A 17,030-nucleotide genomic window follows, 5' to 3' on the forward strand; every position below is an offset into this window, starting at 1 on the left:
TTCATCTCCAAACCTTAGTTACTGATTAGCTGCAAACAGCGTAACATTTGCACATAGCCATTTTCACTTTGCTTTCAAGTGGGAAAGGGTTCAGGAAAAGTAACACATAAGTTTTAAAATATCATACTATTGACATGCTGCACTTGCATGTTCATGTTGCAGTTGTCCCCTTAACAAGTAATATGAGTATAACTTTCATTAATGATCAATATTATAGCCTACAGTTGATTTCTTTCTTCAGTTGCATGGGTACATGTCTAGAGGGTAGTACTTATATTATAGACACATGTGTCACTTAACTAATGTATGAGCAGAGTTCTGGATTTAATGCCTTAAGTAGCTCATAAAGTTTCTTCCCTGATGATCCCTAGCAGTCCGCACAGATTTATCAGGGAAGACACTTTTGGCATAGTCTGGATTTTTGTTTAGAAGATACTTTCTTTAAACAAAAATTTCATAAAAGTGGAAAGAGCCATCTCAGATTAGCGTGCTTGTACTGCACAGGCTAATGTGGGAAACACTGCTGCACACCTGCATTAAGCCCAGTTTTTGCAGAACAGGGCACTTAGATATGAGCCTTGTTCTGGGAAATCTGGGCTTCATTCCTTTGCCTAAAGTGTCATCCCTGATTTGCCTTAGTCCGCACAGGCAAATCAGGGACAACACTTTTGCTTTAAAACCATTTCTTGAAAGGAAGGCTCTCCTAAATTTAATGCTGATTAGTACCCCTTGATATTGATTTCTGGCCACAGTTGCATGAGAGCATGTCCCAGCTGATCACAGAGAACCTGAACGTGAAGCGCTGGCTCTTCAAGCTTGACGACGAGTTTGACGGGCGTGGCATAGCATACTGCGACGTGCCCGAACACCTCCGATGTTACAGCTGGGCCCTTAAGGAGGAGAAAAGATATGGGGATAAGTGGTCCAAGAAATGGGCACAGGTAGTTTGCCTGTGTGGTTTCTTTTTATGCTCCCCCAAAATTTATTTTGGGGGGGAGCATATAGTCGCCGCTTCGTGTGTCCGTCTGTGCGTCCGTCCATGCACAATTTTTGTCTGGGCTATTTCTCAGCAACTAATGACCGGAATTCAATGAAACTTTATGGGAAGCTTCACTACCAAGAGGAGATGTGCATATTATCAGCGGGTTCTGGTCGGATGATTTTTCACAGAGTTATGGCCTTTTGACATTTTCTAAAAAAAAATTCTTGTCCTCCCAACTACTGTGCCCTCAAGAGGTTTCCTTTTATCTGAATATATAGTGCAATATTGTGACCAAAAAAACCTTTGGGGAGCATCACCCGTCTCCGACGGTTTCTTGTTGTCCTTTAGTACCTGTTTGGTTTCTTACTGTTTCAGTTACTGTTTGATGTCTTGAAGTGTTAGTTCTTGTTTGGTTTCTTTGTGTATTTTTATGTCCCCCACCACTGTAGTGGGGGACATATTGTTTTTGCCCTGTCTGTTGGTTGGTTGGTTTGTTTGTTTGTTTGCTCCAACTTTAATATTTTGCCATAACTTTTGCAATATTGAAGATACTGTAATTACTCTATGTTTTCGGACAAAAATAATAATAAAATTTCGTGTCCGAAAACTTAGATACGAAACATATTCGCAAAACACAGGTGTTGGAAAACTTAGAGTTGAAAATTTAAGTGTCCGAAAATAGCGTCAATTGTATCAACGACTACCGGTTATAGCACGCGCTTGAAAAATACCATGCCGTATAATATAAATTACAGTTATATATGTGTTCACTGCATTTTAAAGAATTTTAAATGCTTAATTAATACGACAGAAAGTTACTTCAAGGTTTTACTTAGACCAACAAGTTCAAAGATGAGCATGTGATGTACAGATACTTGCTAGTATGAACCTGTAATTAACGCAATTAAAAAAGCTAAATATGAATTCTTTGTTTGTTCATTTCCGATAGTTGTTGTCTAACACCTTCCATTGTTCGTAAAACTTGCAATAGGGTTCATCACACTTTGAAGCGTTTAGTATTTGTCACAGTTATTTTACTGAGAAGGGGTAGTACCATAGCGGTAGATAATTGAACTGTTAATTGGCACTACCCCTGGTAATTGCCATAACGCTTATGCTATCGGGCGAAACCATTTTTTAATACGGGTTTACAAGGTTATTTACCCAATAAATCAAATGTAATGGTCCGTTGCCCTCAGGCATGCACCTGCCATGTTTTATGATGTTAATCTGGTTGTAAAACCCCATGATCGAAGTGTCATTAGATATCGAAAACAGGACTGAAATTTGGTAAAATAGCGCTGTAAAATATCCTGTCCGAAAACTTTGAGACATTAATTATGGACAAAAACTTGTGTGTCCGAAACTTAAGAGTCACGAAAAATATTTATTTTTGCTAAAAAAAGGGGTGTCCGAAAACTTAGAGTGTCCGAAAACATAGAGTAATTACGGTAGCAACTTCATATTTGGCATGCATGTGTATCTCATGGAGCTGCACATTTTGAGTGGTGAAAGGTCAAGGTCATCCTTCAAGGTCAAAGGTAAAATATATAGCTTCAAAGCGGCGCAGAAGGGGACATAGTGTTTCTGACAAACACATATCTTGTTTTGGTTCTTAATGTGTTGACAATTTGGTTTCATAATGGTTTATTAGTGATTTCAAAGTGTTAACGTTCTTGTTTGGTTGTGTACTGTTTCAGCCTCTGTATACTAGTAGTTTCTTAGAGGTTTTTGTATCTGTTTGGTTTCTTTAAGTTTAAGCACTTGTTTGGCTTCTTAGTGTTTAAATGCTTGTTTGGTTTCTTATTGTTTAAGTACTTGTTTGGTTAAAGTGCCTATACTACTCAATAATCCTTGATACAGATTTAAAGATACCCAGATATTCTCTGATTTTGGCTTTACAAGTTGCTGTTGATAAGCAGAGCTGTGCACTATCTAGAGGAACATGAAAAAGCGGTCTGAAATGCAAATGGTACCCAAATCTAGATTTTTATCTAATTGTATGCATGTGTGTAAATTAGGATTATATCTTGAAGGACTTTAAGTCAGTCATCTGCACCCAAACATATAATGGTCCTCAGTTCAGGAGGAAATATGGAAGTAAGCAACATCTATATATGCAATGACAGAGCAATGTCCTTTTGTTAGCCATGTTGTGTGAAGCTAATTCCAGCTTGTTATCCCTTGCCATTGGCGGAGGGATATTGTTTTGGCGTTGTCCGTCCGTCCGCCTTTCCGTCTGTCTGGCACCTTTGTGTCCGGAGCCATATCTTGGAAGTGCTTTGGCGGATTTTATTGAAACTTGGTATGAATATATATATATGGATAAGAGGATGACGCACGCCAAATGGCATTGTACACTATCTGTTTATAACGGAGATAGGGCCCTTTGTATCTTAAAAAAATGCTTTTTTGATGTCAAATGTAACACTTTTGTGTCCAGAAGCATATTGGCGGGGGATATCAATTCAATGAATTTGCTTGTTTTTAATTGCAGGAACCTGTTTTCATCAAGATATTGTCAGAAATACAGGAACTGTTAGAAAACCATGCTACCCCAGTAAATACAAAAGTTTATCCCACCTGGGAAAAGTTCCTGGCATCTTTCTTGAGCAAAGGTAAGACAATCAATCACCTGCTCTGAAGACTTTAAGGCATATCAGGGACAATACGTTCAGTTTTTATAGTGTATTTCGTTTAAAGGAAGTACTGTGAAACCATTTATTTTCGTCAGCACGAAATTTCTTCCTTTTTAAAAAAAATGACTATTTCGTCAGCACTTAAATTCGTCCATTTCTGGTTTTGAAAAAAAGCGTCCGATTTGTTTGTAATGTTTGTAATACATGTAATACGCGGTTGCGAAAAACTCGTGCTGGGGAAAGAGGGGTGACACTTGGTAGTCACTTGCCTTGTTTGGCATATGCCAATTAACAAGTCTGTTATTTCAGGTGATAGTAACTGTTCCTTATTATTTTATGTCATTGACACGTTCTTTGTTATGATTAGCGGATAAGTGGGACTGAATAACCGTTAACGAGTGTTTTAAACAACGAAGCCACTTGCCAATTAGTCTTTTTCCATTACAATCATGGACAACCAAACACAAATCAATATGTTCTATATTAATTTGTAATAAAAGTGTAGAATATATTTCAGTCAGGTGTTGATCACACATCGTCATATTTTAATTGCATTTAATAGTATTGTCTTTAATCCGGATTCGTCGCGTGTTGGCTGTATAATCTGCAACACCCCTGAAAAACACAATACACACAATGGGTAATAAAGTTGTTAACAATTAGCGCTTATCAACACGATTATACCTAAACGAAGTCGACGCATTCGATACAGCCTTATTGCATTCGCGTTTTACAGGAAATGTCAGTTGTCAGTACACTGTATAATGTACACCCCTTTGTGTCAAAACCGGATTTAACTTGAGTGTGAATAGTCGACTGTTTCATGTTCTTTGTATCAATACCATCCGGGTATCTGTACTATAAGTGTACCAGTCTACAAACAAGGTGCGCGCTTCCGCATATGGGTATTCGGACGTTCACAAAATTGACCTACGGTTTAGCGTTCACGCCGTCGAACGCATTATGCAATATAACTCGTTTCTTTTTCACTATTTCTTTACTTGCAAAAAATACTAGTGGCTTATAATTTACCTTGCAATCTTTTTTTCTCGCGTTTTGCGAGTGTGCGAGTGTTAATTTCGAGCCCTGTGTATATGCGTGGATTACGCTGGATTTAAATGCCTCATGTCTACGGTAATTCAGTCTTATTTGTTTCAAATATGGGACATGATTGTTCGTTAGGATCTTGAATTCATCCATCTGTCGAAGGACGAAAACGACGAAAATTAATGTCTGACGAATAATAATGGTTTCACAGTATCTGTTTGTGGAAAATCTAGTTTAGTCGTAAAGTGTCACCCTTAATAAGACTGTGCAGACACTTTACACCCATTCATTAGAGTCGTGTTCTGTGGAAAGGGGGTTTAATGCATGTGCGTAAAGTGTCGTCTCAGATAAGCCTGTTCAGTCTGCACAAGCTAATCAGGGACGAAACTTTCCGCCTGCACTGGATTTTTTTAATAAGAAGAGACTTTCTTTAAACAGAATATATCATAAAAGCTGAAAGTGTCTTCCTGGGATGACACTTTACGCACATGCATTAAACCCCCTTTTCACAGAACACAACTCATAAGAACCCATATTCCAATAATAAATAAATCTGTTTGTACACTGAAGAAGTACTGTTTTACTTTGTCATTCATCTTCAGAAACAAAAGTACAAACAAAATCAAGTATGGGCAAAAGGACACAATACAACAATCAGTATAAAGTAACAGGTTAATATTGGTGTCTTATAAAGCAAGGGATTTACAAATATGAAAATCCCAGTATTCCAAAAAAAGTATTTATAATTTTGTCAAAACAAAGAATGAATATAGGAGCAAATCAATAATGTTATTTATGGTAATGTGTTCGGTAGTGTCAGATTTATGATTGAGAGCTCTTTATCAATCCATCTTTATACCAATTTACAAATAGAAAAAAAATACAAATATGAAAAAAAAGTCCGGTACTGGGAAACCAGGGCAACACTTTCTGCCTAGACTGGATTTTCATAAAGAAGATACGTAAAAAAAACATCCATTAAAAGGGAAAATGTCATCCCTGATTAGCCTGTGAAGACTGCACTGGCTGATTTTGGCAATATTTGCATAAGGCGCAGTTTTCCCGAAACTAGGCTCATAATAATCACATTTCTGTCCCCAGGTGGAATAATAGAAGCATGTCCACCCTCGGACAGCATCACAACGCTTACAGTGGACATGTTGATAGAGCCGAATGGTGCGACCAGCATGGTGAGCTGCGGAGACCAGATCCATGCAGACACACCGTTCTCTTGCTGGGGAGTCTCTGTGCCGCAAGCTTCTGTTGAGCCAGATCTGCTCAACAACGCATGTTTGCACATCGCAGACGCTTGCAAGTCAAGAGGGATAATGGGCTACTTTGCAATTGATTTTGTCACCTTCATTAACCCCAAGACAGTAAGTGTGGCCTTTTTTTATTGAAACATTCAAATTGTTACGCAGGAATTTTTGTCAAGCTTAGGGGTCATTTTCAGGTGAGGGGAAGGGTTATTTTTTAATGAAAAATTAACTTATTTTATTTAACACATTGTCATTATAGCATTTACCATTTACAAGTAATAAGTCTGTTGTTATCCCCCGCCATAGGCGTAGGGATATTGTTTTGGCGTTGTCCGTCCGTCCGTCCTTCCATCCGTCCCTCTTTTCGTCCATCCGTCCGGCACTTTTGTGTCCGGAGCCATATCTTGGAAGTGCTTTGGCAGATTTCATTAAAACTTGGTATGAGTATAGATAAAAGGATGATGCGAGCCAAATGGCATTGTACACCATCTGTTAATAACGGAGTTATGGCCCTTTGTATCTTTAAAAAATGCTTTTTTAGTGTCAAAACAAACACTTTTGTGTCCAGAATCATATTGGTGGCAGAGCTCCAGATAAGGATTTGTGAAATTCTTAAATTACTACCTGGCAATTGAATTGATAATAGAAAACACAATCAGTTTTAATTACTGGTTACAAAAATAACCGATTTGGTTACAAAATGATCGATTAATGATTACGAAATAACTGAAAATGCGTAGCTACGAGTACGAAACGGCTATGCTACGAAATGACCGTAAACCCAATTCAACATTTCCGGATTTTCCTCGTTACTGACTCAAACAAACAAGTATGATTCTTTCATAAACACAAAAACACTTCACATCAACTGCTTTTAAATCAGTGTTTACATTTGTATAACAAAATAACAGCTTGAAACCAACGTGCGAAAACTTCCTCGATCAATTCCTTATTTTTTTACATACGGAAGTAAACATTGCAACTTCCTGTCTCGCTAACAAATATAAACGGGTAGAAACAATTACTATTTAAATCAACTGCACTATCGATAAATTTATCAAAAGAAATAAGATACACCCACCGATTGTGATGATTTTCTAACTTCTCTCCTTGAAAACAGGATTCCGCGTTAAAATGGACGCTACGTTAGTTTTTTCCTTAATATTTAAGGGTCCTCCGGAGGTTCCTTGAAAGTTAAGGCGAAAATGCCGACTTAAGGCAAAACATAAGGGCATTTTGTTTTGTGGATAATACTTGAGGAATATCTTAAAAATTAAGGGAAAATAGCGAAAATTAAGGGGAAAATATTTAAACTTAGGCAAAAATCTCCCTCAGGATCTTTGTGGATACGGCCCTAGATTTTCCAAAAAAATTCTGAACTCTGAAATTTTATTCTTAACGTTACTACTAAGTTTTGGAAAATAATTCTTATTTTTTCTAAATGACCTAAAAATAAATAATAATGGTTATTTTCATGCAAACAAAATATAAAAAAACATACTAGCAACTTTATTTATACGAGTTCAACAGTGTCTTTTCAGTATTATACAATTTTATTTTTGAAATACCTTCATATGCCCAAACTGTGCTTAGATTGCATGCCTTAGATGAATTTTTACATATTTCACAATTAAAACGGGTCCTCCCCTTCAATCTTTTCAACGATTAGCCACGGGACTTGTCCCTTCCACTCGTTCAATGTGTTTGTGTGTTTAAGTTTGGACCCGTCGTGTCGCTTTTTTGTTTAGCTTTTCCGACTGTGTCGGCAACTGAACATACAACATCGTATACGATCTTTTCTATAATGTCTTTCTAAACATTTATTTTAACTTCGGCTCACTTTGCGTACAATATGTTAAAAGCGTGATTTTGGACGCTTTGCAGTTTTTTAGGACGCTCTCTGGACACCGCCATTGTTTTTGACAAATAGACTGTATACGCCGCTTTTATTGGAAAAAATGCGCTTTGTTAAACAAACCCGATAACCATTCTATATAAGCACCGCAAAGATCTTTAATACGCGAAAAGAACTCAATAAAAATCGATACGAACCGATGTAAAAATAATATTCGTAACTTGATTTTGTAATTCTTAATGGTAAGACCAGATTTTAAAATAAATACGTAACGGACTTGAAAATAATTCGTAATTACGAAAATACGACCCTTATCTGGAGCTCTGGGTGGGGGATATCAATTCAACGAATTTGCTTGTTTAACAACTTGTTTGGTAAAGAAATAAAAATGTTTTCATAATTTTCTAACATTGAACTTGAAATGCCAAGTTAAATGTAAATAAATCAGCTTCAGATTTTATTCAGGCCATACTTTGGAGATTTATTCAAATCTTACCACCTGTTTTGGTAATAGCTGTAATAAATACCAGTCTGATAGATATGATAGCTGTGTGATAAAGTTATAAATGTATATACCATAATTACTCTTAAGTTTTCAGACACTTCATTTTCGGAAATACAGGTTTTCGTTAATAATTTATTACTCTTAATCTAATTAATAGTTAAAGGGACATTATTATTATTATATTAAGTATTATACTTAACTATACTTAACTATTATCCATAAGAGTTGTCTTTATATATGAATATGCTATACAGTTTGCTGAACACTTGTAGCTTGGACATTACTGAATAAACATGTAGCCACATACGCCTTGAGTTGTATTAACTACACCGGCTAGACTACAACATGGTGTCAGAAGTGATCACTCATTGCAATATTTTTCATAATCATATGTACATATGAGTCCTTGTCTTGACAAACGTCAGTCTGTTTGTCCAGCAAAACATTGCGACTTAGCATGTCTGCCACTGGAATCTGTTTTCCAGGTACTAGTATATGCACTATATCATAGTCATATTTGGTCTATCTTAATAGCATTTTTTGCAATCTTGGCGAAGCTGCTAGCAAACTTTTCCGTGTTACGCTTACAAGTGGTTTATGGTCACTTTGGACTACTATGTGTCGTCCGTATGTCATTTGATGAAACTTTGTCATGCCAAATAATACAGCATAGAGCTCTTTTGTGATTTGCGCAAAGTGTTGTTCTGTCTACGTCAATGCTTTTGAGGCAAAGCAAACAGCTGCTTTGTCGTTTTGAAGTAAAATGCAACCAAGTCCATTTTGTGATGCATCAACTTGCAAACAACATCAACTTTTGGATCAAAATACGAGAGTATTTGTCCTGGTTTTTGAGTGATAACCCCTTTTATATTGTTTGAGGCAGTTTCATGCTCCGGGTCCCACCGGAAAATACTTTCCTTTTTCAGAAATTGTTGCAGTGGACTAGTCATTTCAGCAAGATTTGGTGCAAATCTTTGCAAATAGTTTACCATTCCAAGTATTGTCTCAAGTTCAGACTTTGACTGGAGATGGCATTTCCTGAATTGCCCTTACTTTTGAAGGATCAATTTTCAGTCCATTTTCTGTCAGTACATGACCAAAGAATGGAATTTCTGTCTGTCCAACTTCAGTTTTGTCGGCATAGAGCTTTAGACCAATCTGTCTACACCTGTCCTTTTCTTGTCATGTTCTAGTCTGTTACGTCAAAAACAAACAATATCATCTACAACGACCTTGATGCACTGTAGACCTTCAAGACGTTCGTCCATTTTCCTAACAAAAATGTCCTGTGGGCAGTTTATCCCATATGGTAGTCTCAGTTACCTATATCTCCCAAATGGAGTATTGAACACTGTCAAGAAAGATAACTTTTTGTTCAATTTGACAGACCAGTAGCCTGTATGTGCATCAAATTTTGAAAACACTTTAGCGCCAGTCAGGTCAGGCAAAGTGTCGTCAATTGATCTTGATGGATAGTGCGGTCTCATAATAGGGTCATTGAGGTCTTTCGGGTCAATATACATCTGCAAAGAACCACTGGGCTTTTCAACAGTGACCATACTGTTGACCCATTCAGACGGTTCAGTAACTTTTGGTTATAACACCATCCTTAACTCTTTTTTGAGTCTGTCTTTGATTGCTACAGGAACACGTCTAGGTGGGCGAATAACTGGAACAGCATTGGGTTTTATGCAAATGTCAGATTCCCCTGGAAGAGTTCCTAGACCAGTAAATACATCAGAGTATTTAGATACAACTGTGTCCTCTGTGTAAAAATGTTTTGGTTCAATTTCTGACACAAATTTGATTAGATTCATACACATGTATGTGTCTAAACCTAATATGGGACTGGAGGGGCTGTCTACATTGTAAATCTTTTTAAAATGAGCAGAAGTCACAATAAGCACAAATTAATAAAATCCTGGAAATAAATGATTGTATTTAAATCAAAATTTTTATTTGTTGTGTCTGAAGTTTTTTAACTTCTGACACCATGTTGTAGTCTAGCCGGTGTAGTTAATACAACTCAAGGCGTATGTGGCTACATGTTTATTCAGTAATGTCCAAGCTACAAGTGTTCAACAAACTGTATAGCATATTCATATATAAAGACAACTCTTACGGATAATAGTTAAGTATAATACATTGATGTCCCTTCAACTATTAATTAGATTATGGAACACATATGAATTGCAAAATTGGGTAAATAACCCTGTATATGGGTAATAAAAAATGGTTATGAGAGATAACTTTGACAAATAATCAACACTTCAGAACATAATGCACCCTATAACTATACAAACAATTGAAGGTGAACAACTGATGAACAAAGAAAGAATTAAAATTTTTGCAGATTTTTTTGTAAGTGCATTAATTACAGGTTCATATTAGAGTTTTCTGTGGTCAAATAGAGCATTGGCTTAACTTTCTATACAAAAGAGCATGATACATTATTTTTAATGAAGTACAAATATATGTATAAGTAAATTATATTATAAGGCAAGTAAATAATACTAAACAGCTTGGTATTTAACAAGAACATGCTATATAAGTCCTTAATACAATGGACGTTTTATATATTGCAAACTTGCATGCGATTGGCAATGCAATCTTTTTAGTTTGTCTCTAAATTTTCGACACCTGTATTTTTATACACTCGTTTTTAAAACAGGACATATTATAAGATCACCCTTGGCCGCGGCGTGCAGGCGGCGGCGTCCCTAGCTGTGCCTGCTCTCTAATTCAAATAGTCTTAATCCAATCTTCACCAAACTTGGTCAGAAGTTGTATCTAGACAATATCTAGGTCAAGTTCGAAAATGGGCCATGCCGGGTCAAAAACTAGGTCACAGGGTCACTTAGTGCATTTCAATGATTTAGCATGGTGTCCACTCTCTAATTGAAGTAGTTTTCATCTGATCTTCACCAAATTTGGTCAGAAGTTGTGTCTAAATGATATCTAGGTCAAGTTCAATATGGATCATGCCGGGTCAAAAACTAGGTCACGAGGTCACTTAGGGCATTTCAAGCATTTAGCATAGTTTCCGCTCTCTAATTGAAGTAGTTTTCATCCGATCTTCACCAAATTTGGTCATAAGTTGTGTATAGATGATATGTAGGACAAGTTAAAATATGGGTCATGCCGGGTCAAAAACTAGGTCACGAGGTCACTTAGTGCATTTTAAGCATTTAGCATGGTGTCCGCTCTCAAACTGAAGTACATTGTAGTTTACATCTGATCTTGAACACCAAATTGGTCAGAAGTTGTGTCTAGATGATATGTAGGTCAAGTTCAAAGATGGATAATGCCGGGTCAAAAAATAGGTCACAAGGTCACTGAGTGCATTTAAAACAATCACAATTGTGTCTTTTACCCTTGTCCATTAGTTGTGATATGCTACACTTGTTTTGCCGCCCAAATGGTAAAATATGTGTTGCTTAATTTTCAAAAATATATCATTTTGCCACTCAAATGGTAAAGTTATCAAGTTGTCCAAAACCTTTAAACGGGCCTTGTGACAGTTTGGCACTCTTATTGAAAATATTTTTTGTATCTAAATTTTAAGACACGAAAAAAGATTCTAAAAACTTAAGAGTAATAACGGTATGTCAATTATATCATTTTACATGCATGTATCAATGACATCAATATAAATGTTTTATAATGTTTAACTTTTTTAACCATAAAACTTAATATTATAAATATCAGAGTGAGAAACGTACCAGGAAGTCAAAATTAGTACAAAGCTGCTTAGTAATGTCCTCATTACAATGATTTGTGATTACATACTCATAAATCATGGGTCTTAAAATTACTTAAGATGCGCTTTTATATTTTATTGTATGCTTTCAGGTGCATTTTTTATATAAATATAAATTATGTAAAACTAATAGTGTCAATGTTTTGCCATTTTTAATATTCGTACAATAGTCCTCAGTTAAACCTTTCTTGAATGTAACAATCTGTGGAAATGCACGCAGTAGGTACATGATGTTTAAGGTAGATTTTGTTTTTATATTCATGCATGAAAATTAAAAAATGTTTTTGCTCCATTTCACTATTCATGATAAAACTATTTAGTTCTCTTATCGATTTCATGATAAAAATAATATTTACTCTTATCATATGTGAATTGTAATCAATAACCTACCCAAAACCAATCAATGCAAATTTATTATTTATTACTCTCTTAATTTCACTATGGACACCAACAAACCTTATATCATCTGTACATGAACACAGATGGAGCAGAAGTTCTGGGCCCTGGACATCAGCCTGCAGTACAGCGACAGCCTGGCCATGTTCCAACTGATGTCCTTTGTCAGTAACGGCACACTCAACACCAAGACCCATGTGTTTGATGTGCCGCCACCGAGACAGGAGGCCAAAAAACGCAGGAGAAGGCTGCATGGACAAGATGAGGAGGTGGGTGTCCGTACTGTGGCAAGTTTCCCGCTCAGAGGCTAAATGAAAATAGCTATATGCAACCAGCATAAAACCAGAACAGCCTGCAAGTTACTCGCAGCCTGTTCAGGTTTTATGCTTGATACATTTCAAATGTTTACTTTTATTGGGTAGGGTAGCCATCTAGATTTACACAATTTATTTCCCTTTGTAAACAACAAACCTTCAAAATAATCATCATGAAGAAACATTTTATTAAAATATACATTCTTTAAAACAGTATTTCATAGTAAGGAAGGTAGATGTTTTCCATTTGGTTATCATTGATCTTAGAAGCAGATGCCACATTTTCAATATCAGGGTCATCAACCCGACCGGTAGCAACTTAATTTTGATCTTCATAATCATCATCAGCATCTTCCTTTATAATCATCAACAGCAGCATTTTCCTTTTGATCCTCATCAACAGCTATTACCTGTTTTTTTCAATTTCAGCAACCACCCAATACAAACCGGTTTGCAGTCATGAGTACACGTCTTCTGCACACAAACCTCTCAGTAGTTCACTACAGCGTGTTTTTCCAGATGTGTCGAGCTCATGGCATTGGATATGACATCAAGGTAGTGGAGATGTTTTTATGTATTTTTTTGTTTTACTTTATTTCTAAAATGAATCAGGTTTATTGCAACAAATAGGTAATCTTTGGATGAAGGTTCAAGATTGACCAATTTAGAGCCCTCATGTTTGAGATCAATTGCAATGAATTAAAAAAAAAATGTACAACATAATACAGTGGAAACCCTCTAAACAGGAATGCTCTGTAAATCAGACAATTTATCCAGTCATGTTTTTTTCCCTATATTAACAAACTTAAAAAATCTCAAAACTAGGATTCCCTCAATTCCTAGTAGCAGCCATATCTTGGATTAGGATTGGACCGGTCAAGACTTTGGTTCTTGCACATCAGTGTTTAACTTCCGAATCTCGGATTAAGGACACGTGCATTTAACAAGTTGCTGAAAAACTAAACAGGTTGTAAAAACCCCTAATCATTTTAAAGAAACAATTAATTCATATGATCAGCAAAGAGGCAATCAGTTTTTCCCAATGATAATCTTTGTTTGTATTAACAGAAAAAATAACAAGGTTTATTGTTGTGTACCACAATTGAATTATTGATAGTCATTAATAAACTCCTTAATATTTTGAAATTGGCTGCTTTCCACAACAGACTATCTAGTTAACCGTCTGTATATTAATCTGCTCCTTACTATCTGAACCCCAATCCCGTCTTTACAGGAAGTTGTTAATGGACCTATGTGTCCTGTTTAGAAGGGATTCAACTATACCTACTTTGCACATGTGCAGTGAATGCACTATTCAGATTGAAAACAAGTTCTGTAACAAATAATTCCTTAACAGATTTATCTGATATGGCAAGAATGGGTACATGAGTAAAAATTGACTAGTCACCATATTAACTATTACTCCACAGCTATCATACATAAAGTTATTATGCTCATTCACTTGTCAGACAAGGTGATATCTTATTTTCTTCTCAGTTAAATTGGTTAATTGACTACCACACACTTCTGGCTTACTTAAATGTGTAATGATTGTAAACTGCAAATTATAACTGGTTATGTAATGCTGCGTTTTTTTTTCTTATTTGTAGGAGAAACAAGGGACTGTATTTACACTCATTGACAGCTTTAACAGAGAAAAGCTTGGAATGCTGTAAGTAATTTACACACAGAGTTATATACTTAACCATGATGTCACTACTTCACTGTAATCTGTATACAGATTCATATGCACACTACATGTGTGTAAAATAAGATATAATCGGCTGATAAATGAATATATTTCTGAACAAGAATACTGTTTTGAACTTTTATAAAAAATACGTGATTTTACATGATAATGTTTTCACTGTATGAAAAATCATCAATAAAAGCAGTGTTTTTAACTTTGTATACATATATTTGCAACAAAGCGTGTGTGCATGCTTTGTCATACTGCTCTTACTTTCACTTCCAAAAACCTATACAAGCATATACATTCGAGATAGAAACATCCTTCAAAGACACAATAAACTAACTTTGCCGCACTTGATTCTAACAATTTTCACTTGTGTTTATTGTAGAACTATAGGGGAGACGCTACAAGGTGCTCTTGCCAGTTTTGCCAGGAATCTGTCTGTGATTCACCAAGAAATCTCGGCCCCGAATATGCAAGGCGATACAAACTTTCAACGTGCAATAACTGACATAGAGGGCATTCTGGGTACGACCATACAGAACGCCGACGAGGAAGAACCCTCATCTGACCCCCAGTGACTCACTTCCTGTTAGGGGCAGGGTTGAAATATTGGGATGTTTACTTGACATCCGTTTGTTGGTTAACTTAATTGTTATGTAAATTGCATTTTATGTTGAAAATTTAACTATTCAAACAATGAAGAAAAAATGTGTATATGTATAAATATTATCATTTGTTATTGTTTTGTACAAAATATCTGATAATGTAAACAATTATGTTTAGGTAATGATTATTGTTACTTGGTTATTTTGATGACATTATTGAATGTCCATTGCTGTATGCAGTATTATTTTAGCGGTTTATGATTCTTGTGTAGGCAGGATATTTCTGCTGTTGTATTAGTAGTATATTATTCTAAATTGCTTTTTTTCCCTACCGGTTTCACCGGAGGGGACATATGGTTTGCGCTCTGTGTGTCTGTCAGTCTGTCAGTCCGTGAGCCTGTCATACTTTTCTGGATCCTGCGATCACGTTAAAAGTTCTTAAAAATTTTTTTCATGAATCTTGAAACATGGATAGATGGCAATATGGACACTACGCATGTCATTTCATTTTGTTCCTATGTCAAAAATTCTGGTTGCTATGGCAACATATAATTAAAAAAATCGGACAATGGTGGAGCTGGTAGGGGACATATATTGCTTGGCATTAGTCTCGTTTGATAAATGTTTTAATACATGGTGTGATTGTATTTTTGGTGAGCTGTTCAATGAACAGTTATGTCAGATTTGCCATTGGGGTCTTATGTAATTTGGGCAAGCCTTTTTGCAAGTAATTTTTAATATAGCAGAGAAAAAACCTCAATAACATGTATAACAGGTATAACATGTGATTTGATTAAATGTGCTTGTAAAATAAGGATGAATATTATGATCCTGAATGTTTTTGTAATAAACTCTACCCAAATATTGGTTAGGATATATTTTTATTTACATCATAATACATAAAGAAAATACTCTATGCTCTATTTTTTTCAAAGTGTTTACTTTTTGATTTAAGTTTATGCTTAAGAAATGGGAAAATTTTTACTGCAGCATATTTGTAAATTGTGCTTATTTATTATTTTTCAGTTAATAAATTCTCCAATATTTTGATTTTCTTAGAGTTTATTGTTGGCATATATATTACTGTATAATGTATATATTAAATAATTGTTATTTATGGTTACTAATAAGAAATTCATAGCTATTAAAAATTACCACAATTAAAATGCTGACACTTTGCCCAGGCAAAGAGTTGCTGTGATCTGATATAGAACTGTGATAACCTATATAACCTTATTTGTGTTTATCTAATTATGTTTCTTAATCTTGTTATAAGTTTTAATAATTTATGCATAAAATATAAACTTTTCATCGCTCATTATGTATTGATGGCTAATCTGTACGAAACAAATTAGGATAAATGTATGCTACATTTTAAAAGCCAATTTCTATGTTTCTACATTGTTATTAGAATATCATCCAGTAATCGGATTGAAGAAACCTCTAAGATAAAAACATATTGTATTATATCTTAAAATAGATTGGTTAAATGCTTAGAAAACGTTCCAGAATTATCTTGCATGTATGCTTTTTGAAATATTGTTTTCAAAGCGATCTTCTCCAAATGTTGGAAACATACAACTACAACTTTTGTTAAAATTTTGTATTCTAGTCTACACTGTTCGTCAACACTTGTATTGTATATATGTCCTCGTGGGCTTAAATGCCTTATTGGATTGAAATAAACTGTCTGTCTGTCTGTCTATAAAGGCTGGGTATTCATGAGCATTTTATAAGTTTTATCTCACTGCATATTGTATTTTATACATGTATACAATTGTGCAAGGCATTCGTTGCATAATAATGAACATATGTCATGCCAACCTAGTATAGCCATGATGTGCATTTTGAATAAACACTTTACTATGAAATATAAATGCGTAATCTGTACACATAATAAAGGAATAAAAAATCTAAGTGCCTTGTTGTTAGGGAAAGAACAAGCTTCTCTTGAAGTTTATATGTTAATTGG

The 17,030-nt window shown here is 35.3% G+C and overlaps 1 protein-coding gene across 3 annotated transcripts in view; it reads left to right on the forward strand.

The window, feature by feature from the left end:
• The window catches only part of LOC127876265 (IQ domain-containing protein H-like), a 59,896-nt gene extending 42,921 nt beyond the window's left edge, over positions 1 to 16,975 (forward strand). For all 3 annotated transcript variants that reach the window (XM_052421355.1, XM_052421352.1, XM_052421353.1), the window contains 7 exons: positions 753 to 941; positions 3,480 to 3,600; positions 5,770 to 6,044; positions 12,530 to 12,712; positions 13,187 to 13,312; positions 14,368 to 14,429; positions 14,839 to 16,975. In XM_052421355.1, the coding sequence (XP_052277315.1) occupies positions 753 to 941; positions 3,480 to 3,600; positions 5,770 to 6,044; positions 12,530 to 12,712; positions 13,187 to 13,312; positions 14,368 to 14,429; positions 14,839 to 15,031 (1,149 nt within the window). In that variant the 3' untranslated portion in view covers positions 15,032 to 16,975. The remainder of the gene's footprint in view (positions 1 to 752; positions 942 to 3,479; positions 3,601 to 5,769; positions 6,045 to 12,529; positions 12,713 to 13,186; positions 13,313 to 14,367; positions 14,430 to 14,838) is intronic.
• The last annotated feature ends 55 nt before the right edge of the window (positions 16,976 to 17,030 follow it).

This window comes from Dreissena polymorpha, chromosome 4 (genome assembly GCF_020536995.1).
Source record: "Dreissena polymorpha isolate Duluth1 chromosome 4, UMN_Dpol_1.0, whole genome shotgun sequence".
NCBI lineage: Eukaryota > Metazoa > Mollusca > Bivalvia > Myida > Dreissenidae > Dreissena > Dreissena polymorpha.